This window comes from Polistes dominula, unplaced genomic scaffold (genome assembly GCF_049000335.1).
Source record: "Polistes dominula isolate Pdom_NZ unplaced genomic scaffold, Pdom_raw_medaka contig_17, whole genome shotgun sequence".
NCBI classification, from domain to species: Eukaryota; Metazoa; Arthropoda; class Insecta; order Hymenoptera; family Vespidae; genus Polistes; species Polistes dominula.
The window spans coordinates 543,231-570,741 of NW_028301049.1; the positions used below are offsets into that span (position 1 = coordinate 543,231).

A 27,511-nucleotide genomic window follows, 5' to 3' on the forward strand; every position below is an offset into this window, starting at 1 on the left:
TTTCACTCTCTCTCTCTCTCTCTCTCTCTCTCTCTCTCTCTCTCTCTAGGTACTTCCCATTTGTCCAAAACTATCTACCAAAGTCGTTGCATAGTCTCGAGTCAATAACAAGTCGGACAGGTTATGTACAAGCAAAAGGAGGTGTGTGTATGTTATACACCTTTCGAGAAATGTCGGAATATCAGAGACCAGAGGAATAACGAGAAATTGGAAACAGACAAACGTGAACGTACGTATGTACAAGGAAAGGGGGTTAGGGGTTTAGGTTGGGGTTAGGGTTGGGGGTAAGGGTAAAGAGGTCTGGGAAGTCTAGGAAGGTTGAAGTTGAATTTGATATTGAAGATAACTTGAGACCTTTACACTATTCACTATCACCATTTTCAAAGATAGGCCCTTTACCAGTTAGAGAAATTCTTAAGGAAAAAGGCAACGTAACTTTATCTCTATTGTTGTTGATTATTATCAACTATCAACCCTTTGGGAGTTGAATACTTTTAACTAAAATGTTTCGTAGGAAAGGAATACTTTATTATTAATTTTAGATTGTAATAATAATAAATTATATTTATTAATTACGATCCTTTTTTTTGAATATAATTTAATTAATAAATGTTATATATATATAATAATATAATAATAAATATTCTTATAAATAACGTGCAATTATCCTTTTTTTGTATAATTTAAATTTCATATAATTATTTTATAATATTATAATTTAATAATAATAAAAAAAAATTATAATTTTATTCCATATATTTTAATACAATGATAGAAAAAAGTGTAATATAAATTATTCTTATACCTTTTTTTGTTTGTTTCTTTCTTTATTTATTTCTTTCGAACAAATACTAGAATATGCTTGAACAACGTTGAAATTTATTATTATTTTTCTTATTTGTTTTTTATTCGAGTTCAATCTTTCCATCGCGATCGACGCAATTTTTTTTTTTTATGCCATTCACAAGTAAGATTTCTTCTTTTCCATATGAATGAGTTTTAATAAACAGATACATTAAAATTCCGGATGCAGCAAATTGATTTGCCTTTCGTGACATTTCTTTATCTCTCTTTCTCTCTCTCTCTCTCTCTCTCTCTTTCACTCGACTACTAAAAAGAAAGAAAAGATGTGGTGATTTTTATTTTTTAATAAAAAGAAGAAAAAAAGAAAAGGGAAACAGAATCTTCATCAACAACTGTTATATATATATATATATATATTTTTTTTTCCTCGAAATGGAATATAATAAAAAATGATGTAAAACAAATGTGTGTCACGAGTAATGTATACATAAACGTACTATAAAACATGAATTTTATCTCAGAATACAAAAACCAAATGTATTATTCGAATTTTACAAGGGCAACATACCAGATCTATATACCTAACCTAAAATATTTTTTTCGTTTAAAAAATACATCCAAATTCTCTAGTAAAAAGATTAACTAGAAAATATTGATTCAGTACGTGGATTAAAAATCACCACTTTCACCTTTCTAACTTATAAACAAGATTTGACTAATTAATCATTTTCTTATGCTAATAGAATTATATTATATGTTTACATTTATTATTGTAACATCTCTTTTAATCCATATTAATGTATCAACAAATCAACATAAGTCATAATTCACCCTGACAATTATTAGTATTTTCTTCTATTAATTAAAAAAAAAAATAAAATTTTATCAGAATTGTAAATAACAATTATCAATATAAACAATATTTATTTTATGAGAAACATCAGAACCGTTTCTTTTTTAACCCTTTGAATGCTATGGACGCATATATGCGTTTGGTAACAATTTACTTTGCGGTTAAACTTCACGTATGTAAGATTAGAAATAAACAAAATAAACAAAAATGAATTCGATAAAAATTTAGATCACCCATAATTTAGTGAGAAAATGAGACAGAGAATGATATAGAAAGAGAGAAAGAGAGATAGAGAGTAAATTTGCTAGGTAAAAAAAAAGAAGTAAAAAAACGATTAAATCTTCTTGTGATTTATCTCGAAGGGCGTTGAACTCGCCTAATAGGGCTCGCTTAAAAGATACAAAAGGGAGTTAGGGTAAGTGAGACGTGAATCGGGGAGTAAAACACCGAGGATGGGAGAAAGACGATGTGTGATAAAGACAGAGACACACATACATACACACATATATATACAGAAAGGTAGAAAGAGAGAGTGAGAGTGAGAGAGAGATTCCACAGGAATTCCCGAGCCTTCCCCAATGGCTAATAACGTGGATTCGGCCTCGTTTATCACCACTTGTAGCTCCACCCCTGACCTAACCACCCGCGCAAACGGTTTCTCTTTCTCTCTCACTCACTCAGTCACTCACTCACTCTCACTCTTGTGTGCCAGGAGTCGTTCTCTCGTTTGGAGTATGGGGATGAGAGGGTTGGTTAGAGTGAATGAGGTGGGAAGAGGTTTGAGAGGGTGCGGGTTGTTCGCATCGGCAAACCGATCTGTGGTCTCTTTCTCTCACACTCTCTCTTTCACTCTCTCTCTCTCTCTCTTTTCCTGTCTATGTTTCTCTCGCACACTCGTTCAAGAGTAAAGTCAGTTGGGCTCGTGCAACACGTCAGCATAGTCCTCTCTCTCCCTCTCTCTCTCTTTTTCTTTCTTTTTCTTTTTCTTTTCCTTGTGCTACCCTTTTCAACCCCTTATTTTCAGCACGTTCCCAGACACACCAACATCGACGCCTTATCTCCCTTCCATTTTCCTTCTTTTCCGGTAAATCGACTTACCTTCTCCCTTCTTTTTCCCTTCTTTCTCTTCCCCCATATACTCATTCTTAATCTTAGGATAGCTCCTGTTTCTGTTTCTTTTTGTTTTTTTTTGTGCTTCTTAGGTTTGATATACTGGCTACCTGTCGCACGTGAATGGAAAAGTGTCCAAAAAAAAAAATGAAATATACTATGGGGGCTGAAAAGTTATTCATATTTGTCTTTTTTTGGTGAAAAATATTTATTTATTAAAGAAATTTTAAATGCTAATCAACAATTTGTTCATCATTTTCTAACACTTTTTGTTTTAAAGCCACATTTGTCAATTATTATTTTTCGATTGTCTCTAATTATTTGTAATGATAAAGATTTTTTCGTGATGGAAATGTCATAAAAAGAAATAATTTATTGTTTGTAGGAAAATTTAACCCACTAAGAATCATCACTGCGCAGGTGCGAGAAAATAATTACATTAGAATGAAAAGAATGTTAAAATTAAAACGTTATAATATCAAATTCTCTTTATTAGGAATATTATTACCGTTGTACACATGCGCAACGTTCGGAAAGTCATATAAACAACATATAATCAAAGAATTTTGACAGATAACAACGTGTCAGTTTGAAGGTGAATTTCGACGAGGACGGTACTCCGATCATATACCTGGTGTTTTTAGGTAACAATACACATTCCTTTCGATTAATTAACAATTATTTTAGTATTCTAATACATTCTACTTACATTATGGGACAATTTAATGCACGAAGTCATCACTGAGCAGGTGCGATAAAATAATTATGTTAGAATGAATAAAACTGTTAAAATTAGAACGTTATAATCCTAATTTCTATTTATTACATATAATATTCCCGTTAGACACATGCGTGTATAACGTGATTTACATAGTTCAAAAATGTTTTCAATCGTAAAATTATGTTTCTGAAGTGTTTTAAAGATATGTCAAATAAATTGAGTATTGTTTTATTCAATTTGAAGCATCTTAAATTATGTTGAATGGAGTTGGGTTCCTTCGAAATTTTATAACAAATCAGATTGTTAATTTAGAAAGTGGCCTAACTCCATTCGTGGCTAGAAAACGCATATTATTTATCATATTTTAATAAGTAGGAACTTTAAATTTAACACCCTTAAATACACTTAAGCAGTATAACTCGTTAGTATCTTGTACGTATATTTTTTATTACATTGAAACGCAAACCCTTCAATATCTCGATTCGAACATAAATGGAATTAGGCCACTTTGAAAATAAACGGCTCAATTATGTCAATAATATAACCAATTAATTAGATGTTTCTTTATTCGTGAAATCGTAGTGTCTGGTACCTATTTTCCCTTTTTTCCTTTTTCTTCTTCTTCTTTATTCATTTCTACTTCTTTTATTGTCTATGTAGGTTCCTTTTTCTACAGAAGCATTGGAAAATTCCCTGGTATGGTATGTTCATTCATTCGTCTACATACTCTCTCTCTCTCTCTCTCTCTCTCTCTACCTTCATCATTCTCTTCCTACAGAACACGCGATTTTTCCATTCGAATTGCAATTCGAGTTGCTTTTTAGTTTTCTTCGATTCTCATAGTTTAACAACGTAGCAGTAGCAGCAGCATACGTACGATTTCAAGCGATTCTTCTTATTTTCATGGCAACCATATGACGACGTCTGCTACGTAACAACAACGACATAGTCTTTCACAGTGAATTCCCTTCCTTTATTTCTATCATTTTTTTTTCTTTCTTTTTCTCTTTTTCTCTTTCTGCCTATCACTAACTCACTCACTCAGTCACTCACACACTTACGATCAGTCTAAATATTTATCTCTGTCTTGTTCATACTTCAATCATAATACTTACGTTTCAACATCTCACGTTTCTTTCACCTATTCGACTTGTTTCTTCTTTTCTTCCTCCTCCTCCTCCTTCTCGTTATTTTTCACCATTATCCTTTTTTTCAATTATTCTTTCCCCTCTCTTTTCTTACCTTAGTGTTTCCACTTAACTTTTCTTTTTATTTTGAAGTTAAAGAATGAGACAAGGAATCGTTCAAAGTGTTATCATTGATGGTCAAAGTGTACAAAGTTGTTCAAAAATTTATCAAGTTTATCTACATACCCCAATGTTTTTTTTAAACAACTAATATATATATAAGTTATTCTTCTGAATATTATATTACATAATATGTATTTGTATAATTTATTAGTATTGTATATAATAAATAATATAATATAATAATATACAAAATATAAAATTTTATAACATGTGTGTTTAAATTCGTTAAAATTGAATATTGACCTCTTTACGTACGTTTGATAATACGCAAAATAAAAAAACGCAACGTTAACTATATTTTTGTCGTAACGTAAAACGTTCTTTCCGATTTACAACGTCGACATAATGCGTAATATTCATTTTCATTCGAATAATAATATTTTGAAAAAAAAAAGGAAAAAGGATAAATCATCATCTACAATTGTTTATTATAGAATATAATTTTAACGAAAATTGATTGTTTTTTCTCATATCGTGTTAAACATTTTGTTTATATTATCAACTATGTTCAAATATTGATATTTATTACGTCGTAAACGAGTAATTTAATGAAAAATCTTTATTTAAGATCTTATTTTATAAATTCATTTAAACCCCGTTATTTTTACGCCCAACTTGGCAAGACTTTGAAAAATATTTACGAGAATCTTTATAAAACAAAAACAAAAAAACATGGATAAAACGGGTGAATTTTAAATGTAGCCAATAAAATTCAACGTTCTCGTATAATTTAATCGTAAAAACTTACACACAAAGGTAGATGTGTTACACAAGGTAAGGAAAAACAGGGGTACAATAGGAACGTGCATTAGCATGAAGTTATAAATTATATTAAAATTTGATAAATCGTTATTTATGGCGGTTCTCAACACGAGCATAGTTGCAGCAACAGCAACAGCAACAACAAAAGCAGTAGCAAAAGCATCAGCATATTGTATTGCACCTTTTCTTCTTTCCCTTGCTTCATCATTAATCGTATATCGTGCAAAAGTGTTTCATACGTTCCGACATTGCGATCGATAAGCGATATCTTTTAAGAAATATAGAACTTAACACTTTTGTTATCTTTATAAGTTAATTTTACGTGAATATTTAATAGAGAGAAATTTATTTAATATTAAAATATTATATTATATATATATATACTTTAATATTGTGTTACATAATTGTTATATCTTGTATATTATTATATATATACATACGAAAATGGCTGTGTTCCTTTGTTTAAATATCCAATCAAATTCGATACCGATTAAATTTTATTCATTGAAAATTTCAATTTCGAACGTATATAAACAAATAAATGGAGTTAACGAATTTACTATAATAGACAAAACGAATGGAAATAAATGTATATAATCCGTTGTAAAATAGTATCGAACAGAACTTAACCTGTAATTACGAAACATACAATTATACGAACGACCAAAATGATAATAATGATTACTTACATAATTCTGTGAAATAAGAGAAAATGAGAAATAAAATGATTAATAATAATAACAATAATAATAATAATATAAATTGTGGAATGAGAATCGTGTTTGGCATAAATACAGTTAAACGAAACAACGAAACAAATTCTGACAGAGTTGTATCATTGTTGTTGGTCGTTGGTCGTTGGTCGTTGGTCGTTGGTAGTTGGTAGTTGGTCGTTTTGGAAAACCGACGGAAACAAATCGATGCCCCGTGGGCCTCCCGTGGCACGAGGTAAATTAATGTATCGCCCGTCGGACTCGATCGATGTGTTTCATGTTAACAAATTGATGAAATCATTATTACGTCATACATTGTTATCTTCTATTTAGTGCCGTCGACTACTTGCTCAATTAACACTGAGAACATTTTACGTTTCTTTCAATTGTTTCCAATGATTATCCAAGAAATTACGTTTTTTTTTGTTTAAATTTTTTATTTTTTATTATATTATTATATATGATATAAGAGTGCAAAGGGTTAAATATTGAAATGTAATATCGGGGTTGATAATTTTGAATTGAAAATATAAAATTCAAATAAATGTAAAAAATGGATAATCAAAAAGATGGACCATATGGAATACTTTACATTGCACTTTTCAATTTGGGTTAATAGAGCTCGTGAACTTTTCAACGTTGGTATTCAAGTACTCCCCTGTTTACCAGCCGTCAAGTGCAGACTTAGGGAGTTTAGCAGGCTTAGGCTTGCAAGTACGTGTAAATCAGGATGGAAATGGTTTGGGCGTGTACCAACTAAAAAGCCTTAACCGAAAGAGGGAGAGAAAGAAACAGAGAGAAAGGGATAAGGTTAAGGAAACTTTATAAAATAAAGTACAGTACATGTTAATGTAAAACAGATTTGATTAGCCAAAACAAAATGAAAATATTAGGTGATTCGGAAAGTCGTTTCGTTTTTTGCTGACGCAATAATGGTTGCATTAATTGATGCAAACCGACAAATAGTAACAACACATGAGATCGATGAGAGGTTAAATTTATCAAATTCAACTATTTATGACCACTTGAAAGTTAGTATACTAGAGTTGTATTCTCATCAGAAAACTAACCATATTAAAATATTCTATTATTATAATGTACTACATACTATAAATATCTACTATATATTATAATGTAAAACATAAACAAAGTTGATAAGGGTATTTAGTATACCAGCTTTGTGATTTCATCAGAAAACCAACCATCTTAAAATTTCCTATTATTATAATGTCCTATATGTACTATAAATATACTATAAGTCTACTATATACTATAATGTAAAACAGACAAAAGCACAAACTTGAAAAAGTTTTAAATGAAAATTGTCTGTTATTCGATGCATAGAATCATAATTTATGAATTAAAACGGAAACCCGGAGAAAAAAGGAAAAAGATTTTTTAGTCGACCTGTGTAATACAAATTTATTTTTATTTATTATCACTCTACCGAAATGAGGTTACGTTAACATAAGCTTTTACAAGTTTTTAATCCTGCATATCTCCCTCTAGATTACATTTTATTTCATAAAACTTCGTGTACAGTTAGGTGTAAATAGATCAGAAAGAAAAAAAGAGAGATAAAGAAAGAGAAAGAGAATGAATATTTAATATTAATAAGTAAAAGAATTCAATTAGCAATTGCTGTCTGTTTTAAGGAATGCAAAAATTTGCAGAAGTATCCAGATAGAAATCTTGAAATGATATTATTTCAAAGTAGTGGTTGCTCTTTTCTTTTTTTTTTCTCATTTTTGTTTTTTTTTTGTTTGTTTTTTTTCTATACCATCGGTAAAATTCTTTTTCTTTTTTTCCTTTTTTTACTACATTTAAATCGCTATGCATATTTTAATGCGAAACGTTCGAAACAGGGTTGTAGAAGAATTACTTTAAGAGCGATTGAAGAACATCGAGAAAATGAGAAAATAGAGAAGAGTAAAAAGTCTTTTGTAATGTAAAGAACTTTTCATTTAATCATTACGATCGTATTCCTTCCAACACGACCCTTTTTACTCTTATCAATAATTTTTCTATGTTCTTTTTCATCCCACTCTCTCTCTCTTTTTCCATTTTTTTTTTTTCTATTACAGAATGAAATTAAAGTTGTCTTTTATCTTTTTGTAGAAAAGATTTGTATTAATTGCAACAATTGATATAAGAGTAATTTCAAATTTGGGACACCAATTCTCAATAGTGTGTATTCTGTTATATTATGTTAAATTAATAATGAATTTTGTATTGAATATAAATGGACACACACTAATTATGAACAATTCGTAATTACAAATTCGTTGAAATGAATAAATATATCAAATATGTTTAAATAAATAATTTGTTTACAGGTTATGTTATATCAGATAGAAGAAAACAATTTTTATTTCAGCCTGTATTATTATCAATTTGGTATAGTATAATAATGTAGTTTTGATTATTACTTTCTACATTCGTCAAATTGTTTTTTAATCAAAATAATAATTAAAATCTTATTTAAAAAAAAAAATATGTGAAATATAATAAAAAGTATTTTGTGTTTGGTAAAATACAAATTTATTTGTCATTGATGGATAATTCAATCAAAAAATTGGTCAAGATTGATTTCGATTCAATAGATTTCTTCGTTAATTTACAAATACATAAAAAATATTATCGATAGAAATAAAATATTGAAATGTTTCCATCCATTTGTTTTAATTTATTTCAATGATACAAGAAAATTCGTTTAAAATGTCTGGCACGTTTATCCGGAAGTATGGAAGATAGTTTCTTTTGTTTTCTTTTCCTGTCTTCTTATTCTACTTTTACTTTTTTGTAGTAGAAAGAAATTGATGATGGAAAAGAAAACACATCGTTAAAAAGAAAATTCCTAGACAGAGGAAAATTCAAATGTACGATAGAATATAATCAAAAGGATTTCACGTAATTTGTAACACTTTTTGAAGCTTACCGGTTAATCCTTTGGTTCAATTTACAAATACACAACCACCATATTCTGAAAATAGAAATTATTTTAAAGCAAAGAAAGAATATAAGATTTTGTTTCACTTTTAAAAGAAGAAAAAAAGGTGGATGTTAATCCATTGTTCCACGAAATTCACGAATCTTCTTTATGGAAGATTAATGGATTAAAATCTTCTTCCAACCCCCATCCCCACCTCCATTCATGATAATCTAACACAATGAGAAGAATTATATAAAGAAAAAAAAGATATATATATTGTGTTGAAAATGATCTTTGTTTCCTTTCTTTTTCTTATTTGTTTATCTCATCTTCATCTCGTTGCGTCGCATAAACGTTAATGAAATAACGGATGATGCCTAGTAAAAAAATAAAAAGAGAAAAAATAGAAGAAATTTCTTTTATTTATTTTTTTACTAGATTTATATACCATAATAATATCAAAAGAAAATTTTTGTATACTTTGAAACGTTGATAAGAAAAAAAAAGGAAGAAAAATGTTTAAAAAAAAAAGAACATTTTATATAAAAATATTCTAAAGGTATATTTTATAAAGCTTGTAATATATATATAGGTGACGTAACATTTATAATTAGTATAACAACTACTAACACGTTAAACGATTGTGCTGTAATGGAGCGAATCATTACACACCAACACAAGTAAAACAAAGACGATCCTTGATAAGAGAGAGAATAACACTGTGTGTTCTAATATATGTATATATATTAGAAATTGCCACCCTTCGTCTTGAGTTAATATTAGAGGAACTTAATACACACGCCCTTGGTTATTACTAGTTTAGAAACACCCTTTGCGTGCCGTCACAATTTCCAGTTGATGACCTTGATCTAAAATACAAAAGGATTTTTGCCATGTTCCTTTCTTACTTCTTACCACCACATCCGATATATTATATCAAAGGAACTTTATTTTATCTTTGAACTTTGATAAAAAAAAAAAATAATAAGTAAAAGGGAATGTGTGTGGAAAAATATCGAAGGGTTGAAACGGATCGGTTTTAGATGAGTTTCTTGGTTTTTTTCTTACAGATTGTTTCCTTTCTTTGTATTTTCTTTGCTTCTCGTGTAAAAAAAAAAAAAAAAAATATGAAAAAAAGTAGAAGAAAGTACGCGAGAAAAAATTTCGATTAATCATCTCGAAGTCGAATGGGATGATCGTTTACCACCCTTAACGAATATTCTTTTTTAATGGCATGAACAAAAAAGGAGAAGAAGAAGAAGAAATAATTGAAGTGTAAAACTCAAGTAATTTCCAGATAACGTCACTGTATCGAACAGATCATCGTGTTTTAGGGTGAGTGGGTGAGGGCTTGATGAAAAGGGTTAACCAATCGTAGGGTGTGTTGACTCGCAAGGAACTCGATTGTTCGGATTACAGGTGAACCTTGTTCTACGTTCTCAGCGATCTTCGTCAAATAGGAGAACGTTTCTCGGTTAGAGAAATGAATGGAATGCGAAAGAGCCAAAGGTGCCAATGGAGAATCTGCTGAAGGGTTGGATTAAAATACAAGGATATATTTGATAGTATAGGAAATATTATTGATCATGTTACGTACTCTTTGATTGTTTACGATAAAAAAAAATTCAGCTGAACACATTCTTTTAGTAAGATTACTCACAGTATTTTTCATAAAAGGAAACAAAAATCAATAAATACGCGAGTTGTGGGGTTGTATAAAGGAAAAAAGGGGTTTCGAAAAACCTTAAAGAAATATACAAAGATATCCAAGTCCACCCCCGTTGTGTTATTTCGAGGATTTAAAAGAATATAAAACAAAAATCTAAGATAAACGGAATAAAAAGATATTGAAAATGAAAAGTGTGTTTAAAAGTGATGGAAAGAGAATGACGATGATGATGATGATGATGATGATGATGATGATGATGATGATGGGGTGATATTATGGTAGGTAGATGATGGTGTAGAACTGATGATGGAGGTGGAGTTGGAGGTAAAGCTGGTGGTGGTGGTGGTGGTAGTGGGTGGGTGGATTGGTAAACAGGTAGGCATGGAAATGGGGTTGGATATTGGAAGAAAAAGAGAGAGGGAATGGAAGGAGAAGAATGGTGAGGGTAGGTGTGCGTAGAAAGAGAGAGGGTTGTTCAGGTGCAAGAGAGGATCGTACGATAACGGGCGGTTTGACTATTGCGTACCAATCGCAAGCGGATGCAGCAGGGCACGGTTCGCAGGCACACGTAGACACGCAGGAGGAAGGCGAAAACCGGGCACAGCCCCACGAACCCGCGATGAGGGTTTCCGGATCGCGCGGGACAAGCCGCCCCTTGTCGGTTTCTGCCGGGGACTGGCTATGCTGCTGTTGCTGCTGATGCTGATGTTGCTGATGCTGCTGCTGCTGCTGCTGCTGCTCCCAACGTGTCGGTGCGATGCGCTGGAGAGTGGTGGCGGTGGTGGTGGTGTTGCTGTTGGTGGTGGTGGTGGTGGTGGTAACGGTGGTATCCACCGTTCTTCAACGTAATTCTTCTTAAGAGTAATGGATAAAGATGATTGCACATCATCCTACAAAACGGGGATTTGTCAAAGGGATAGTATTATTATGGCAGACTAAAGTACCTAGTCATTTTTTGGAAAATATTTCAAACTTTTAGTAATAGATATGCAAAATGATATTACGTTTCTATACGTAGGTAATATGAAGTATCATTGACATGGTATGAACAATAGAGGAAAAGAATGAAAAGAGGATGTAAAAAAAAGTATGTCAAAGAGGGAAGGTATCCAAAAAAAGAAGAAGCATTTGGTAACCGATTGTTTCTGTAGTACTTGAGAGCATCGGGATTCGACGATTAACGGTTAGATACCTCGTGGAAGTCTGATTGTTAGTTTAGTCGTACCAGTAGCGAGGAACGTACAGTGTAAGTAAGGAAGAACAGGGGTTGCGCGAGTTGCAAGAGATAGAGGAAGAGGAGGAGGAGGAGGTGGTGGAGGAGGAAGAGGAGAGGGTAGAGGAAAAGAGATAGCACGGTGGGGGTGGCTAGCGATTCTCGGGTGGTGGTTCGACTAGTAGTGGTGGTGGTGGCAATGGAGTTAGGGGTTGGAGAATGAGGAGGAAGAAGAGGAGGAAGAGGAGGTGGTGGCGGCGGCGGCGAACATAAAATCCCTCGCACATGCCTGGTGCACTCATTAGGGGGGATGTGCTCGTGCAGCGTACACGTCGAGCTGCATCCACGGCACCTACTCTCTCTCGGTGCCACCCCTAGTTCCCTCAGTCGCGTTCCGCGGCCAAGCTGGTTCGCACGACGCTGCGATTTATTCTACGGTGCTGTCGTCGTTACCGTTACCGTTACCGTTGCCGTTCTTCTAGTCGTTGCTGATTAACATTACTGCTGCTGCTGCTGCTGCTGCTGCTGCCGCTGCTGCTGCTGCTGCTGCTGCTACTATTACTGCTAGCTACTACTATTGGCTGTTGCTGTTGTAGCTGTTGTTGCTGTCCGTTCCTGTGGGTCAAGTTTAAACCCACGAATTTTCTTCTTACGTGTAGTTAATCTATTTCTACGTATTATTCGTCTTCTTCATCATCAATGTTGTCATCAATGTTGTCGTCGTCATCATCGTTGTAATCGTCAAGAAACAAAAGGGAAATTTGAAGAAGGAACGGAAAGGAAAGTAAAGAAAATAAATACGTGATCGATCTTACACCACCCTCTTCCTGTTACTTGTCGTCCTCATTTTGATCGTCGTCGTCGTTGTCGTCGTCGTCGTCATCATCATCATCGTCATAGTCGTCGTTGTCGTCGTCAGTTGTTGGCTTGGCGTATCAATCGTGCTGCTGATCCACTTCGATTTCAACAACCCCCCTTTTTCTTCTGTTCGACGACGCGGCGTGCCGTGTCAGAGGAAAACGCGCGAGCGCGCGCGCGCACGGCCTCGCGCGCGGGAGATCATGGCCGGGACAAGTTGAAGGTCACCTATCAGCGATTATTAACGTTCGGGAAACATATATATATATATATATAACGTGATTAATCGTTAACTAACTTTTTACTATTGTCGTTCAAAGAAGAAAAAAAGAGAGGGGGTAAGAAGAGTGCAAAAGAGTGTTGAAGATTCGACGATTATTTAACTGATTAACTTTACAACCCCTAACCAACCCTCTCATTATTAAATTTTGTGAGGGTAACTTTGAGAAAGTTAGTGAGACAAAATTATTGCTGAGTTTTGAATAATTGACATTTCATTGGTTCGTCCTTGAAGATAATCAAAAAAGAAAAAGTTGAGGTATCGCGACTGGAAGATTTTTGTTTGTCGTCGAATTTACGAAGAGGAAGAAGAGGAAGAAGAGGATAAGAAGAAAAAAAAGGTGAAGGAAGGTCTTCGGGGGAAGAAGAAACAACGATATTACTTCCGGTTCAACTTGTGTAAGCTGCTGCAATGTAACGCGCCCGCCGCCTGGCAATCCCGGGGGCCGAGGAGGTTTCATGTTCTCGAATTCCAATAAACCAGGTAACGATGCGCCGAAAAATTGCCGTCCTGCGATTACTATCATCGCCAATATATTGACGGCGAAAACGGCGCGTCGATTATAATATCAAATTTATAATATCAATGGAGTATATAATATAAATATGTCACACATTTTTTATAATTGTCATCATCGTCACCAAGACTTTTAAATATTCAAAACGAAATTAATATAATATTTATTAATAATAATTAAATAATAATTTTGTTGTCAATGCGAACCATACGTTTGGGTTCGTTTGCTGAGGACGGGACTGTAAACGAGATGTTTTTTTATTAATTTTTGTTATTATTTATAATTATTATTGCTAATAAGAGAAAGAGACAGATTTTTTCTTGTTGTTACAAGAAAATACAAAAATTTAATCAGCAATTTTGAACGCGTTTTCTTCACCCGAAGATGAGAAGAAAAAGGAAAAAATAAAAATAAAATAATAAAATATTTGTTAATATTTTATCATTAAATATCGAATCGTTATTTGAAATATAATTAATTTATTAGATTGATTTTATTTTCATTCAATTTGATCAATTATTAATTATTACTCGAGACCTTTTTAGTAACTGTTGAAATTGAACGAAAACGTGATCTATATTCTCGTAAATATTATCTTTATATATTTTTAATAAAAAAAAAAAGGAATTTTTAATACGACGAGATCGAATTTTCTTTTTTAACGTCTTTTTTATAAATTATTTTTTATGAACGTTGATAGATCGATGGAATTGAAGCGTTGCGCTGATTGAAAACAAATATTTCAAATCGTTCGAGTATTTACGCAAAGAATCATAGGTGATTTTTAATCAAATTTTGCTATACTTAGCAGGTGAATAATATTTTTCTACGAAATAAACTATGTCAAATAGTTTAACAAATATGAAAATTAAAAATGATTAATAAATCGTGTTCATATATATACACTATATTCATATAATATTTATCACAGAAATAAATTATTATCAAAGATATTTTTATAATAATAAAGAAAAAAAAACATTATTAAACATAGATAAAAATATCTTTGAGAAAGATATAAAAATACAACAACAAAAGAAGAGAAAAGAAAAGAAAAAAAAATGTAACTTCCTTTTCGTAAATATCGATCAATAATTTGTATCGATCAGCATACCGCCATTGTGTTTCAATGAATTACAGGAATCATTCGAGTATAATACTGCATAATAAAAAAAAAAAAAAAAAAAAATACAGAAAAAATGAAAAGAAAAAAAATCACACACACACAGAGCTTTTAAGATATTTTCGAGATATCCGTCCATAAAATACGAAATAATATGTTAGGTTATGTTATTAATATATGTTCATTTGATCATACTAACGATCTTGATATAAAACAATAGTAATTTCCACGTGGAAATTATTAAAACGTCAGATTTAAATCTCACGTTTCTCATCTCGTATCGAATTTTTCATTTTTACGTTATAATTTTCTTTTTTTTTTATTTATTTTGTATTAATTATGATAATTATAATTCGATCTCGTTTCACTACTGTAAAATTAAAATATCCCTATTAACGCAAAATATTGAAAAATATTCAATACATGTGTATTTAATATTAAATTAATTATTAAATTTATAAATTATAAAAATTATAAAATTTGTATTATTACTAAATTAATATTAAAAAGAGATTTAATGTCTTTTTAATATTAAATACACATATATTTATTATTTTTCAATATTTTGTGCTACTAGGGATATATTATTAAAAATTTCTTTATACAGAAAAAAAATCGTTTAATTAACGTTAAATCAAATTGTATCTCTTTAAAAAATGTCTTTGATTTTTCTTTTGATAAAAATAAAATTAAATGAAAGAAAAAAAAAATGTAAAAACAACGAAAAACACTTCATTGGAAGATTTTTAAAAGAACTTATTTGTTTGGTAGTGATGTTAATCGAAGTTCTCGTCGATAGGATCGATGTAAAAAAAAAAATTAAAATTCAAGATGAAAAATGGCACCGGCGATGATAAAACATGCATTCTAAGGAAACAAGGAAAAAAAAAGAGAGGAAAAAGGGATAATCATAATAATATAATAAAATAATTAAAATATCGATACTCGGTGGTTGCAATTAACAATAACAAAAAAAAAACAAAAAATATATGCGCATCTTTCTTGATGTGCATATACATTTCAATGACAAAGGAATACAAAAAAAAATACATTTATATTTTTTTATTCTTTCATCCCCATCGAACGAAAGACAACACAAGGGTGAATTTAATTTCCATGATGTCTGAAACATCAAAAAAAAAAAAAAAGAAAAAGAAAAAGAAACAAAAAAAATTGATACCTATCGACAATATGAGAAAGATAGATCAATTGTGATAAAAAAAAAAAGTTAATACGAGTCACGATATTGAAGACGTCGTGTGTGTTGACAATTAATCAACATAGTTGCAATCCTATGGATGACAAAAATGAACACGTACTTTAGTGTGCATATATACATGTACACACTATCGATATTTACATCCTGGTTCGATCGTTGTGGAAACAAAATAAAAAAAAAAATAAAAAACGATTAACACAATGAAAATAATGTTGTCTTCTAATATGACGAAGACACAACTTCCTTTTCAAGCCGTCCAAACGTAGGAAAAAATTTTCTTCTTGAAGATAATACAAAAAAAAAATAAAAATAAAAATAAATAAATAAAAAATAAAATAAAATGCATCACGAAAAGTATCGATTCGCATATTTTTTCTTGGTTTTTGTTTCTTTTCATTATTTCTATCTCTCTTTCTCTCTTTCTCTAGTTCTTTTTTTTCTTCAACCATTTTAAAACTCGATTATCGAAAAATAATAATCGTAATCGATTATTCACAGACCGTCCTCACGTGATGAAGAAAAAGTTTGCAATGTTGCACGATTGATAAAATATTTTTATAATTAATTAAACAAAACAAAAAAAAAAACAAAAAATCATTGATATACGAAAAACGTGTGAGGAAAGGGGTTTTTTTTTTTTAAATCGTCAATCGAAGATACGCCATTTTGAATCTGCCACGTTGGAAGATCTTTCAAAATAAAGATTCGAATGATATGTTGAAAATTGTGATCGTTCTTTTGAAATCGTACGACATTTTTCGTACGATTTTTCAAAAAAATATTTCAATGATCCATCCGAGAAGGATTATGGTTTTTTTTTTTAAACTACCTGAAGATAATTAAAGAAAAAAACACGAATGGAGGAGACAAGAAGATTCAAAGGATTCCTTCGATCGGAGGATATCCACAGGTCTGTCAATCCTTCCATTTCGATTGTTTTTATTTATTTATTTATTTATTCGTAATTTTTCTTACTTTTTTTTTATATCTTCAAAGATCTCATATATGATGTTGATAATATTGTTTTTATTATAATTAAATCGATCGTATTTATTTATCCGATCGATTTAGTTTTATAAATATTTATTATAATTGTATATTTTCGAGTCAGTATTTTTTCATTAATTAATTAATTACAAATATTTGATAAAATAAGAAGAAAAATAAATAAATAAATAAATAAAATGCCTCGGTAAGCAGAAAAATGATTTTTTTTTTTTTGTTAGTTTTATTAGATAGAAATAATAATTTGTGGATATTTCCAAATAAAATTGATAAATGTTGTTTACTGTGGTTTTAACATACTTGATATTTTATTATAAATGCTGACCATTTATTTATTAAAAAGAAATATTAAATAACCAAAAATTATAAACATAAAATACTGACTCGATAAAAAAAGAGATTAACCCAATTTTTTTACACAAACATACACGCGTAACGTTATTTATTAATATTTCATCGTCATCATTTATGACGAACATTTCCATATATCTTCTCTTTAATTAATATTCATGTTAAAAGTTGAATTACCAAGTGAAAAAAAAAAAATAAAAAAAAGGAAATGAAAGAAAAATATTAGAAAAAAAGTTGAAGATTAGAAATGTTTTTGATCGTCGTAAAATTAGAACAGGGTTAGGGATGAAAGAAAAGAAGAAGAAAAAAAGAGGGTTCGTTAAATAGCTGTAATCGAAGAGTAATTAGAATCCTTTTTTTTAAAAAAAAAAAAGAAAAAATACTTCAATTTAGTATGAAAACTATTCCCAAACGTTTAAAACTATCTTTTTCGTCATTGATCAAAGCACCAATCTGAGTAAAAGGAACCTTCCTGTTTTCCTCGGATTCTGGGTGTGAAAAGAAGTAGAAAAATAAAATAAAAAAGTCGAAAAATTAGAAGTAAAAGAAGAAAAGGGGTTGAAAGAAGAAAAATAAAACTAGTTTCAATTAAAAATTTGATTCAATCTGACTTTTCGTAGCCAGGTCCGACACCGGTCACCGTTTAATTACTCGTTCATTTTGGATTGGGGAGAACATTTATCGTTCTTCTCTCATCTACCTTTCACCTTTCCACTCGTCCCACACATTTCCACAACCTTACCCTTCCTTCACCTTACCTATTACCTTTTCGTCTTTATTACCGGATTTGATCGTGTTGAAACAAAAAAATAAAGGAAAGAAAGAATGAAAGAATTTCAAGTTGGACACGCAGGAATTTTGTGAACGAACAAAAAAATGCAATAGGTTTGATTAGGTTTATCAAATTTTCATAATTTTTCACAACGTTTATTAAATTATTTATAATAATATATATTTATGAGTTGCCAATATATTTATTATACATTTTTCTTATTATTGTTGAAATTTGAAGATTATTGAAACGATAAGTATAACTATATTAAAAAATGAATTGATATAATTATAATAATAATAAAATTAATCAAATATTGCATCAAAAATATTTTCTTTTATGTATAGATACGTGAAATATATAAAACGATTAAACATTATTTTATTTTACGTCGTCGTAAATTTTATCCACGACAAATTTCCATAAGATTGGGGATAAAAAAAAATCGAGCACGTTCCTGCCTCCAGGTGAACAAAATTATTTTCTAGAAAGGTAGAATATTTTCTAGTATAGGTAGATATTAGATAAAAATTATAAAATAGGTAAAAACAGGTAAAAATAAGTAATGAAATAATTAAAAATTATTTTCTAAAAAGATAGATTATTTTTTCTAGTATATGTAAATAGAATCGATAGAGGATTACGTTTGATCTTTACACAACGATTATATTGTATTCCCATCTCTCTTTCTCTTTCTTTCTAAATATATGTTCGTTTATACAAATCGACATTTCGATTGTGTGTACATTTAAAGGGATTATCGTATCACCAAGCGTAAAAATTAAATGAATACGCGACAAAGATTGGAGAAGTATTTTTAAGTGAATTATCGTTTATTATTACTGTGTGTTAAATGAAACATAGGGTGGAAAAAAAATCCTCTAAAAATGGAATGTTCTTTTTTTTTTTCAAGTTATTATTCAAAGTAAATATAAATCTAATTTTTTCTCTTTTCATTTCACTCAATTCTCTCTCTCTCTCTCTCTCTCTCTCAATTTGTTCATCTATCTTTTATTCGTCCATTTTTACGCTTCGGTGTTTTTTAGTCTGGTCAAATATTTGCCATGCACGGAAAGAAAGAAAGAAAAGAAAAGAAAAAGAAACAGGAAAAAAAGAACAGAAATGGAGGAAAGAGTTTAATGGTTTAAAACGTGAAAAGATTGTTTTCTCTTTCTTATTTCTTCTCTCTCTCTCTCTCTCTCTCTTTTTTCCCATGTTTTTTGTAGTAAACGTTACCCATATGGGACGTATGATTAAAGTTCGATTCGCACCTATAAACGTGTTTAATGACGTCACCCATACAACTCACCCAAAACGGGAACCTCAAATTGCTTTAAACGGGATTCATTCGATTGAATACACATTGCCGTTTGGTTGTACCCATCGTTTTCCATGACTAGATTATCTTACAGAGAGAGAGAGAGAGAGAGAGAGAGAGAGAGAGAGATAGAGATAGAAATTATCTTTGGAATAAATTACTTTGTCGTAATGTCGTCGGTCCAATTATCGGAAATATCAACATATACGAAAGAACAAAAAAATATTTATACATATATATATGTAATACGAATTATATATATATATATATATATATATATATATATATTTCTGGATATAATAAATATTTTTTTAATCGCTTTTATATTGATTTTCCATCAAATCTCATATCACATATTCATTTAATTGAATTAAAACTTATCAAAAAAAACATAAAAAAAAAAAAAAACATTATTTTCATTACAAGTGTGTCGAAGATATAAAATAAAATTATTGTCAATGGGTTGAGATTCTAATAAAAAGAAAACTAAGAAATAAAATAAAATCATAGCAACAATAATATAAAAAAAAAAAAAAAAAAAAAAAACAAATAATATATTTTCAATTATATTCCATATTTAATTCTTTTTTTTTACTTTTTTAAATGAAAAAATTTACAATATGAAAATTATTGGTTATATTCATTTCAAACGAATTTACGAATAAAATGAAATGTAAAACAACTACCATCCCTTTGAAAGAAAATGTTTGAGCAAAAGAAGAAAAAAGAATCAAAATAAAAAAAAAAAAAGAGTAAAAATTAAAATAATAATAAGAAATAGTTAGTAATAGTAGTTTTAGGCATTTTAAAGTATTTGGTTACAAGAAGGAACGTTTTAAAACGCGTAAAAGTAGATTTTGCCGCATTGAAAAGGAAGCGTGAAGGCATTCATTCGAATTCGAGACACTAAGCAGGACAGTCACGTTTATTTACTCTTTCGATTGCGCTACTCGAAATTTCTATCGAAATGAGAGAAAGAGAGAGAGAGAGAGAGAGAGAGAGAGAGAGAGAGAAAGAAAGAGAAGAGAAAAAGAGAGAAGTCTTCTTTTCGGTTTGATTGGACTGAATAAAATTTCGGATGATAATTATCACAATGGTTACGGTCAACAAGATAAGAAGAAACATTTTTATCTGAAAGACGTGCAATCCGTATGTTCGATAATTAATATCTATCATTTCGTGTATCTTTTTCATTCTTTCATTTTTTATTTTTTGCTTACTAAAACGAATTAAAATTACTTTTTCTTTTTTTTTAATTTTGTTTATTTATTTAATATCATTAAAAAATTACGAGTACAAATCTTAAATATTCTCGACTTTTTGAAATTCAATATTTTCCATGTTGTTTAATTGAGTTTGGTATCGTACGGTAACAAAAAAAATGGGTTAGACGTTTGCTTGATTAATTATTTAGAAAAAAAAAAAAAAAAAATTAAAGGAAAATGCAAAACGTTATATTACGTTTGTAAATAAAAATTGATGATATTAGTTTGTTCGTTGTACGATTAAAAGACACATCTTCTTCCTTCTTTCATAAGACTTTATATTAAACTTTCTTTATCTATCGAAAAGTTTATCTTCGTGTCTATCTTCTTCTTTTTCTTTTTTTCTCTTTTTTTTGCATCGAAGAAAAAACTCATTAAAGTTTTTTTTTTTATCTTTTCGACGTATACATGTATAATATTTTCTTATTATACACGTGAAATAGTTTTGTAGAAAAGAAAAAAAAAAAAGAAAAATATTGAGAAATTGGAGATGACGCAGGAAGAAGACTTGTAACGTAATTACGTAAAAAGGAAGTAGTACAGCTATATATATATAAATAGAAAGAAAGAGAGAGAGAAAAAAGATATTAAAAATACAAAATTTTAAATTAAAAAATAAAAAAGAAAAAAAATATATAGCAGTACGCGCAATAATCAATATTAGTAGATAAACAAATTTTTTATTATTATTAAAAAAAAAAAAGAGAGAAAGAAAAAGAAATAAAAATATTGAAAAAGAAAAAAAAACTAAAAAGAAAATATAGGTTAAAAATTTTTCTCTACGGTTGGTAAAGAAAAGAGAAAAAAAAAGGAAAGGAATCAATATGGGATATGAGACACGGGTGTTGTTTTATATATACATAATATATATATATATATATATATATATATATATATATATATATATATATATATTTAAAATCATGTAACCAACGTCCGAAATAATCTCGTATCTAGTGATATAGTTAAAAAGATATAAAGATAGTGAGAAAGAATGATATATAGGTTAGGAAAGAGAAAGAAAGAGAAAGAAAGAGAGATAGAGAGAGAACGATACGAAAATAAATAGAAAGAAAAGAAGAAAAAAAAACGATTAAAACGTGAGATTAGGTGGTCGTGAATATAACGTGAACGAGTAGTTTGTGTTAGGATTCTTGCGAGGCGTTCGAGTCGGATTTGAATTTGAGCGCCCTTCGCGCCATTCGTTACGGCAGATGCACGAAGGTCAAAAGTATTTTAAAAATAAGGCCGTAGGCATTGGCAGATTGGTATGGCAGTGGACGTTAAGGGTCGAATGGCGTTGTAATGGCAAAAAGTTTGCTAAAGGTGAGTAGTAATATATTATTAAAATCGGTTGAAATGTAAGGTTCGATTAAATGTTATTAGTGTAATTAGTTAAATGTTATATAGTTAGTATTAATAGTAAATAAAAGTTAATGGTGTTTAAACGACGGTTGGTTAGAAAATCGGCAATTAAGAAACGGAGTTTTCCACGGAGGCAGGAAGGCTCTCTCGTGTGGTTTAGACGATAGAGAGAGAGAGAAAGAGAGAGAGAGAGCGAGAGAGAGAGAGAGAGAGAGAAAGACGGCCGACAATGGCGCCCAAGCATCGCGAATATTGACATTGCCGAAAACATTATCTTCATCGTATTGGATATTTGTCGTTTACGTGGGTGGTTACGTACTGCGTCGTAATTAGCGATCTAACCTCGTATCGTATGTAAGATCTCGCGTTATCGCTAGTGGATTCATCGCGAATCGGTTTACTACGTTTGTCGAGGTTATGCCAAAAATGTATGTTTTCGGCACGTATAGTAGCGACGCGTGAACCCTGAAGGGTTTTACAGTTATACTGCAATGTGGCACATTTGCAGAAGCACGGAGGACGTTGTGTTGGTTTAGAGTAGCGATATTATCATCGAAGAGTTATCGTCAGGACTATTGGAGGGAGATAGTGTGCGCGCGGGGAACTCGTGTGAGTTATTGTTTTAAGGGTTAGGAAGAGTCATTCTATATTTTGTTCAGGGTGATCAGATTTTTAAGTGTTGGACAGTTCAGGGCAGCTAGTTTGGTTGTAGGGCTGGGATTGGAGATAGACAAGATGGACCAGCAGTATTGCCTACGGTGGAACAATCACCCAGCCAACCTTACCGACGTACTCAGTTCACTACTTGCCAGAGAGGCACTTTGTGATGTTACCTTGGCTTGTGTTGGAGAAACATTTAAAGCGCACCAGACAATACTCTCCGCATGTAGTCCTTACTTTGAGACTATTTTCCTTCAAAACAATCATCCACATCCAATAATATTCTTGAAGGATGTCAACGATACAGAAATGAAAGCGCTGCTGCACTTTATGTATAAAGGAGAAGTTAACGTAAGCCAGCATGTCTTACCAATGTTCCTCAAAACAGCTGAGGCGTTACAAATCAGAGGCCTCACAGATAATAGAGTAAATAACAAGACCGAAGAAAAAGTCCTTCTCCTGAACCAGAAGCACAGACTGGTATCAGGCATACAGATTCGCCTAATCTTCAGTCTCACCCTGAAAAGAGGAAAAGAAAATTTTCTGGCAGCTATGACATTTCACTTACTGGGCCTCCTAGTGAAAGATTCTTGTCTGACTCTCAGGTATGTATTCTTATCATACTCTTACATGAGTATCATCGACAAGACTGTGTCTTATACTTACTTTTATGTTTCGGTGTAAATTCACACCGTAAATTCACACCGACAACTTTCTTCGCTCTCTCTGCGAAAGAAGTGCAAGTATAATGAAACTTTCAAATGTAAATATTTTCAAATGTTCATTTTGTAAATAACCATTTACATTTGCAATTTAATGATTTTTTTTTAATTATTACTTAATTATTAGTAATTATTAGGCCTTTTTTTTTCTTTTTTTTTTTTTTTTCTTTTTTTTTTCTTTTTTTTCTCCTCTTCTCTTTTTTCTTTTACTTACAGTACATTTTGTCTGATAACGATCGTTTCATTGTTATCAATAAATTACACATGTATATATGATTACACAGCTTTCCAAATAACTTTGCCTGTAACCTTGGAATTTTGACTAAAGAGATAATATCTATCATTTGATTCATGAACATGATAACTATATTTTCAGCATTTATTATAATAGTAAAAGCTTCTTCGCTGTTTATTTTTATAAAATATACTTTATATTTATTTATTTTTTAAATTAAGAGTTCATACACATGTCATCGACAAAAGTTATCGATGAGTCTTATAGAACATTTTCTTTGCGCTAAGTATGCGAATACATTTAATTTCATAATTATACATGTATATTACAAATATGTATTTGTATTTCAGGTATCTTCGCAATGTAATTATAAATCAAGTCCGCCTGTTATTCCAAAGGTAAATAATGCCCTGGGAACAGAATTAGAAGATGGTAGTCGACCGATGTCTCCTGCTTCGCAACCACAAGCTCCTATCAAGCAAGAATTAGACCATCACTTATCAGATTTCCATGACAACATATCTCTCCCAGTAAGTAACCATTTGTTTATTATTGTTTATTATTAAATTATTCAATTATTATTTTTTTTCTTACTATTAGATTTTGTAATGTCGGTGTGTCAGTATGTCGGTGTGTCGATGCCAATGTCGATGTTAATGTCGATGTCACATTAAGCATATGTAATGTTTTCTATTTTCCTTTTTTTTTTTCTTTTTATTATAGAATTATGCACACTATTATTTTCAGCAATGTTTTGTAATAGTTTTTGGTAGCTTGTAATGATGGAAAAATATATGTATATCTTGTATAAAAAGTTATCGCAGTGAAGCATCTGTACTTGACATATATTATTCCACCATATTTTATCATAATACTAAGTTATTTTTCAGAACAATTTTCTTTATCTATATTTTAATTTTCATTAAATGCTTTTTTAAGTGTGTTATGTTTTTTATATCTGTAAATATATTTAAAAGCGACATGAATGAAGACTATTACCAACATTTTGTCAGCGGTATCTGCGATTACATTGTTATCAAAAGGCAAAATGTGTAATTACATTTTGTCTTATAGTTGAATTTTTTTCTTATGTCAGTGTTTCGTTACTATTCCCACAATTAAATGATGATTACATATTATCATCATATTATGCGACTACGCAGTCAAAAGAGACACGGAAAGGAAGGGATTTTAAGAATAAAGAGATGCAAAATTGGCTTCTTTTACGCATAAAAAGATTCAATGAAAATGTGTCGATTAAGCACATATCCTTTCCTTCTCTGTTGACAGACTAATGTGGAGTGGATAGTTCAAAGGGATGGGAAGAGTGACGAAACAATGGACGTACAGAACATGACTTCCAATCATCCAGATTCAACTGTGATGCGAGTTTCACGAGAAAGTACCATCATGGCTGGAGGTTCTTTATGTATCAATGTGTCAGGAACTTTGCGAGAATTTGAAGATCAACATAGCTCTTTGCAAAATCGTGTATTTCCTTTTCAATCACAACATTCTGAATATGACAATGTAGAGCCCAATTTTCAGTATAATACGTCTTTGTCAGATTATAGTGAAACTGTTAAATTGTCATCGATTAATAACAATGATCTATCAAGATCTATGAGAGTAAATAATTTGCAAAAAGAAATGTCGGTGATACAGTCAACTATGTGTAACACTTCACAACGTAATATTTTTCAAGGTAGAAGGGCTGGTAAATTTAAACTTAATTGGTTAAACGCATATCAATGGCTTCAATATGACAAACAATCAAATCTTATGTTTTGCAAGTATTGTAGAAAATGGAGCAATTCAATTCCAGAAATACGTACTTCATTTGCTGCTGGGAATGGCAATTTTAGATTAGAAATTATAAATCATCATGATAAATGCAAGGCTCACAAGCTATGTGTAGATAAAGAAAGTGGTACTAAAGAAAGTTATTCGTATATTAAAAGCACTTGTTGAATACTTCCATCTACTAGCATTCTTTTTGTAATTTCATTTGTGCTTGTCATTTTTTTTTATATTTACATATCTGATATATCAATATTATTGTATTGTATATTTTATATTATAATATTTTACAATACAATATCATATTGATATATTAGAAAAAAAAAATGTACATGCATACCAAATACTTTTTTTTTTTTTTTTTTTTAATATGCATGTTGTTATGTGTATATTTATGAGATATTTTGTAAAGATCATTCTTTTTTTATTAGAATATTTTTACTCTCTTAAAATTATATTTTCTTTTTATAAAAAGAAAAAAGAACATTTGTTAATATTAAATTAATTATTATATTTTATTACGTCTTCCATATTCGTTACAAAAATTAAGTAGTTTTAACATAGTTTATCATATGTTTAAAGGTTTATTTTTCATATTTCTTGTTATTTTTAAAATAATATTTTATATTTTAGTTTAAGTTAATTTTCAATTGCATTTTTTTATAACAACTTAATACAATAATAAAATATATACATTCATGTTAGAAAGTTCATATCTTACACGTAAGCTGCAATGTCTGCTATTTGTGTTCATTTTTTTATTTTTATTTTTTTTTATTAGAATGTTGCAAATGTTTATAAATACACACACACACACACACACACACACACACACACACACACACACACACACACACACACACACACAGATTTATTCTCGAAACTGTTGTACATTAAAATTAATATATTATGAATATAAAAAATCTATTTTTGTATGTTATAAAAACAAATGAAAACAATCTTGCCTTAACAGTAAAATGGTATCTAATTTTTTGATTGTTTGTATATTTAAAAATCGTCATTATTAAATATTATTATTAATTAATGTTGAAATAATTTGATTTATTAATTATTATTTAATATTTAATTGATTTATTTAAAAAGATATGAGAGATAATAATGCTGATTGAAAAATTAATAATTGGCGTTCTTTTTATAAATTGTCTTTTATTATATTTTTTTAAATTATATTGTATAAATATATGTATGTATACATGTATGTATGTTATGCATGCATTTATACTATTATTTTGATTTATTGTAATGATTGCGTGCCAAAGTATGAGTTTTATTAGTTATTTTCAAAATAATATGTTGCTCTGTGATGAATTTTTCTTTTATTTATGAGGATATATTATAATATATATATATATATATATATATGCGTTTAATTATAATTAATATTAAATATTATAAAATGAAAAAGTCATCATTAATTGATGATATAACACAATCTTAAGAAAATGAAAATTTGTTAATTGTATAAAATAGGGAAAATAAAGTCTCGAGAGATAGATATTTTCAAAATGTGTAGCTATTACAAATTTATTAGTTATTAAATTAAAATAATTATTTATATAAATATAATTATAAGATCGTAGAAATATTAATTTCTAATTATATGGGTATTTGGATAAATTTATTAGTTATTAAGTTAAAATAATTATTTATATAAATATAATTATAAGATCGTAGAAATATTAATTTCAAATCTTATGGTTTATTATATATTTTTATTTATTCTTGTTACAGGGTCATACGGTTGGACTGTTAGGAGAGGATGGCGGACCTACGGCGGGGGCTCTCAGTGATGGGGTACCTGGAATCGAATCGTCTGAACATCATAATCCTCCGGAAATTCTCGATGGACTTGATGGTAAGACCTTCCAATGATATTTTTTTCTCTCTTTCTAATTTTATTTTGATTTTTTAAT

At 29.9% G+C, this 27,511-nt stretch overlaps 1 protein-coding gene and 2 long non-coding RNA genes across 8 annotated transcripts in view; 2 read left to right on the forward strand and 1 right to left on the reverse strand.

Moving 5' to 3' along the window:
• Positions 1 to 6,036: 6,036 nt before the first annotated feature.
• Positions 6,037 to 12,515, reverse strand: LOC149031541 (uncharacterized). Of its 5 annotated transcripts, none has more exons than XR_016177649.1 (5): positions 11,879 to 12,019; positions 11,401 to 11,764; positions 9,836 to 10,074; positions 9,212 to 9,256; positions 6,037 to 9,130 (listed from the first exon to the last, which is right to left on the reverse strand). It is a non-coding gene; the product is annotated as an uncharacterized LOC149031541 (long non-coding RNA). The 5 variants fall into 5 exon arrangements; XR_016177651.1 differs by lacking the exon at positions 11,879 to 12,019 and adding an exon at positions 12,377 to 12,515 and having other exon boundaries at positions 6,039 to 9,130; positions 10,803 to 11,764; XR_016177648.1 differs by lacking the exon at positions 11,879 to 12,019 and adding an exon at positions 12,067 to 12,185 and having other exon boundaries at positions 6,039 to 9,130; positions 10,803 to 11,764.
• A 4,344-nt stretch (positions 12,516 to 16,859) lies between these two features.
• Positions 16,860 to 27,511, forward strand: part of LOC149031542 (uncharacterized) — a 59,001-nt gene continuing 48,349 nt past the window's right edge. For both annotated transcript variants that reach the window (XR_016177652.1, XR_016177653.1), the window contains exons 1-2: positions 16,860 to 16,994; positions 27,330 to 27,453. This is a non-coding gene — a long non-coding RNA (uncharacterized LOC149031542). The remainder of the gene's footprint in view (positions 16,995 to 27,329; positions 27,454 to 27,511) is intronic.
• On the forward strand, positions 21,935 to 27,370 carry LOC107065963 (uncharacterized). The gene is given in 5 exon segments (XM_015320109.2): positions 21,935 to 22,121; positions 22,873 to 23,268; positions 23,271 to 23,425; positions 24,128 to 24,307; positions 25,068 to 27,370. Coding segments are annotated over 5 exon segments (1,524 nt in total). The 5' UTR covers positions 21,935 to 22,009; the 3' UTR covers positions 25,749 to 27,370.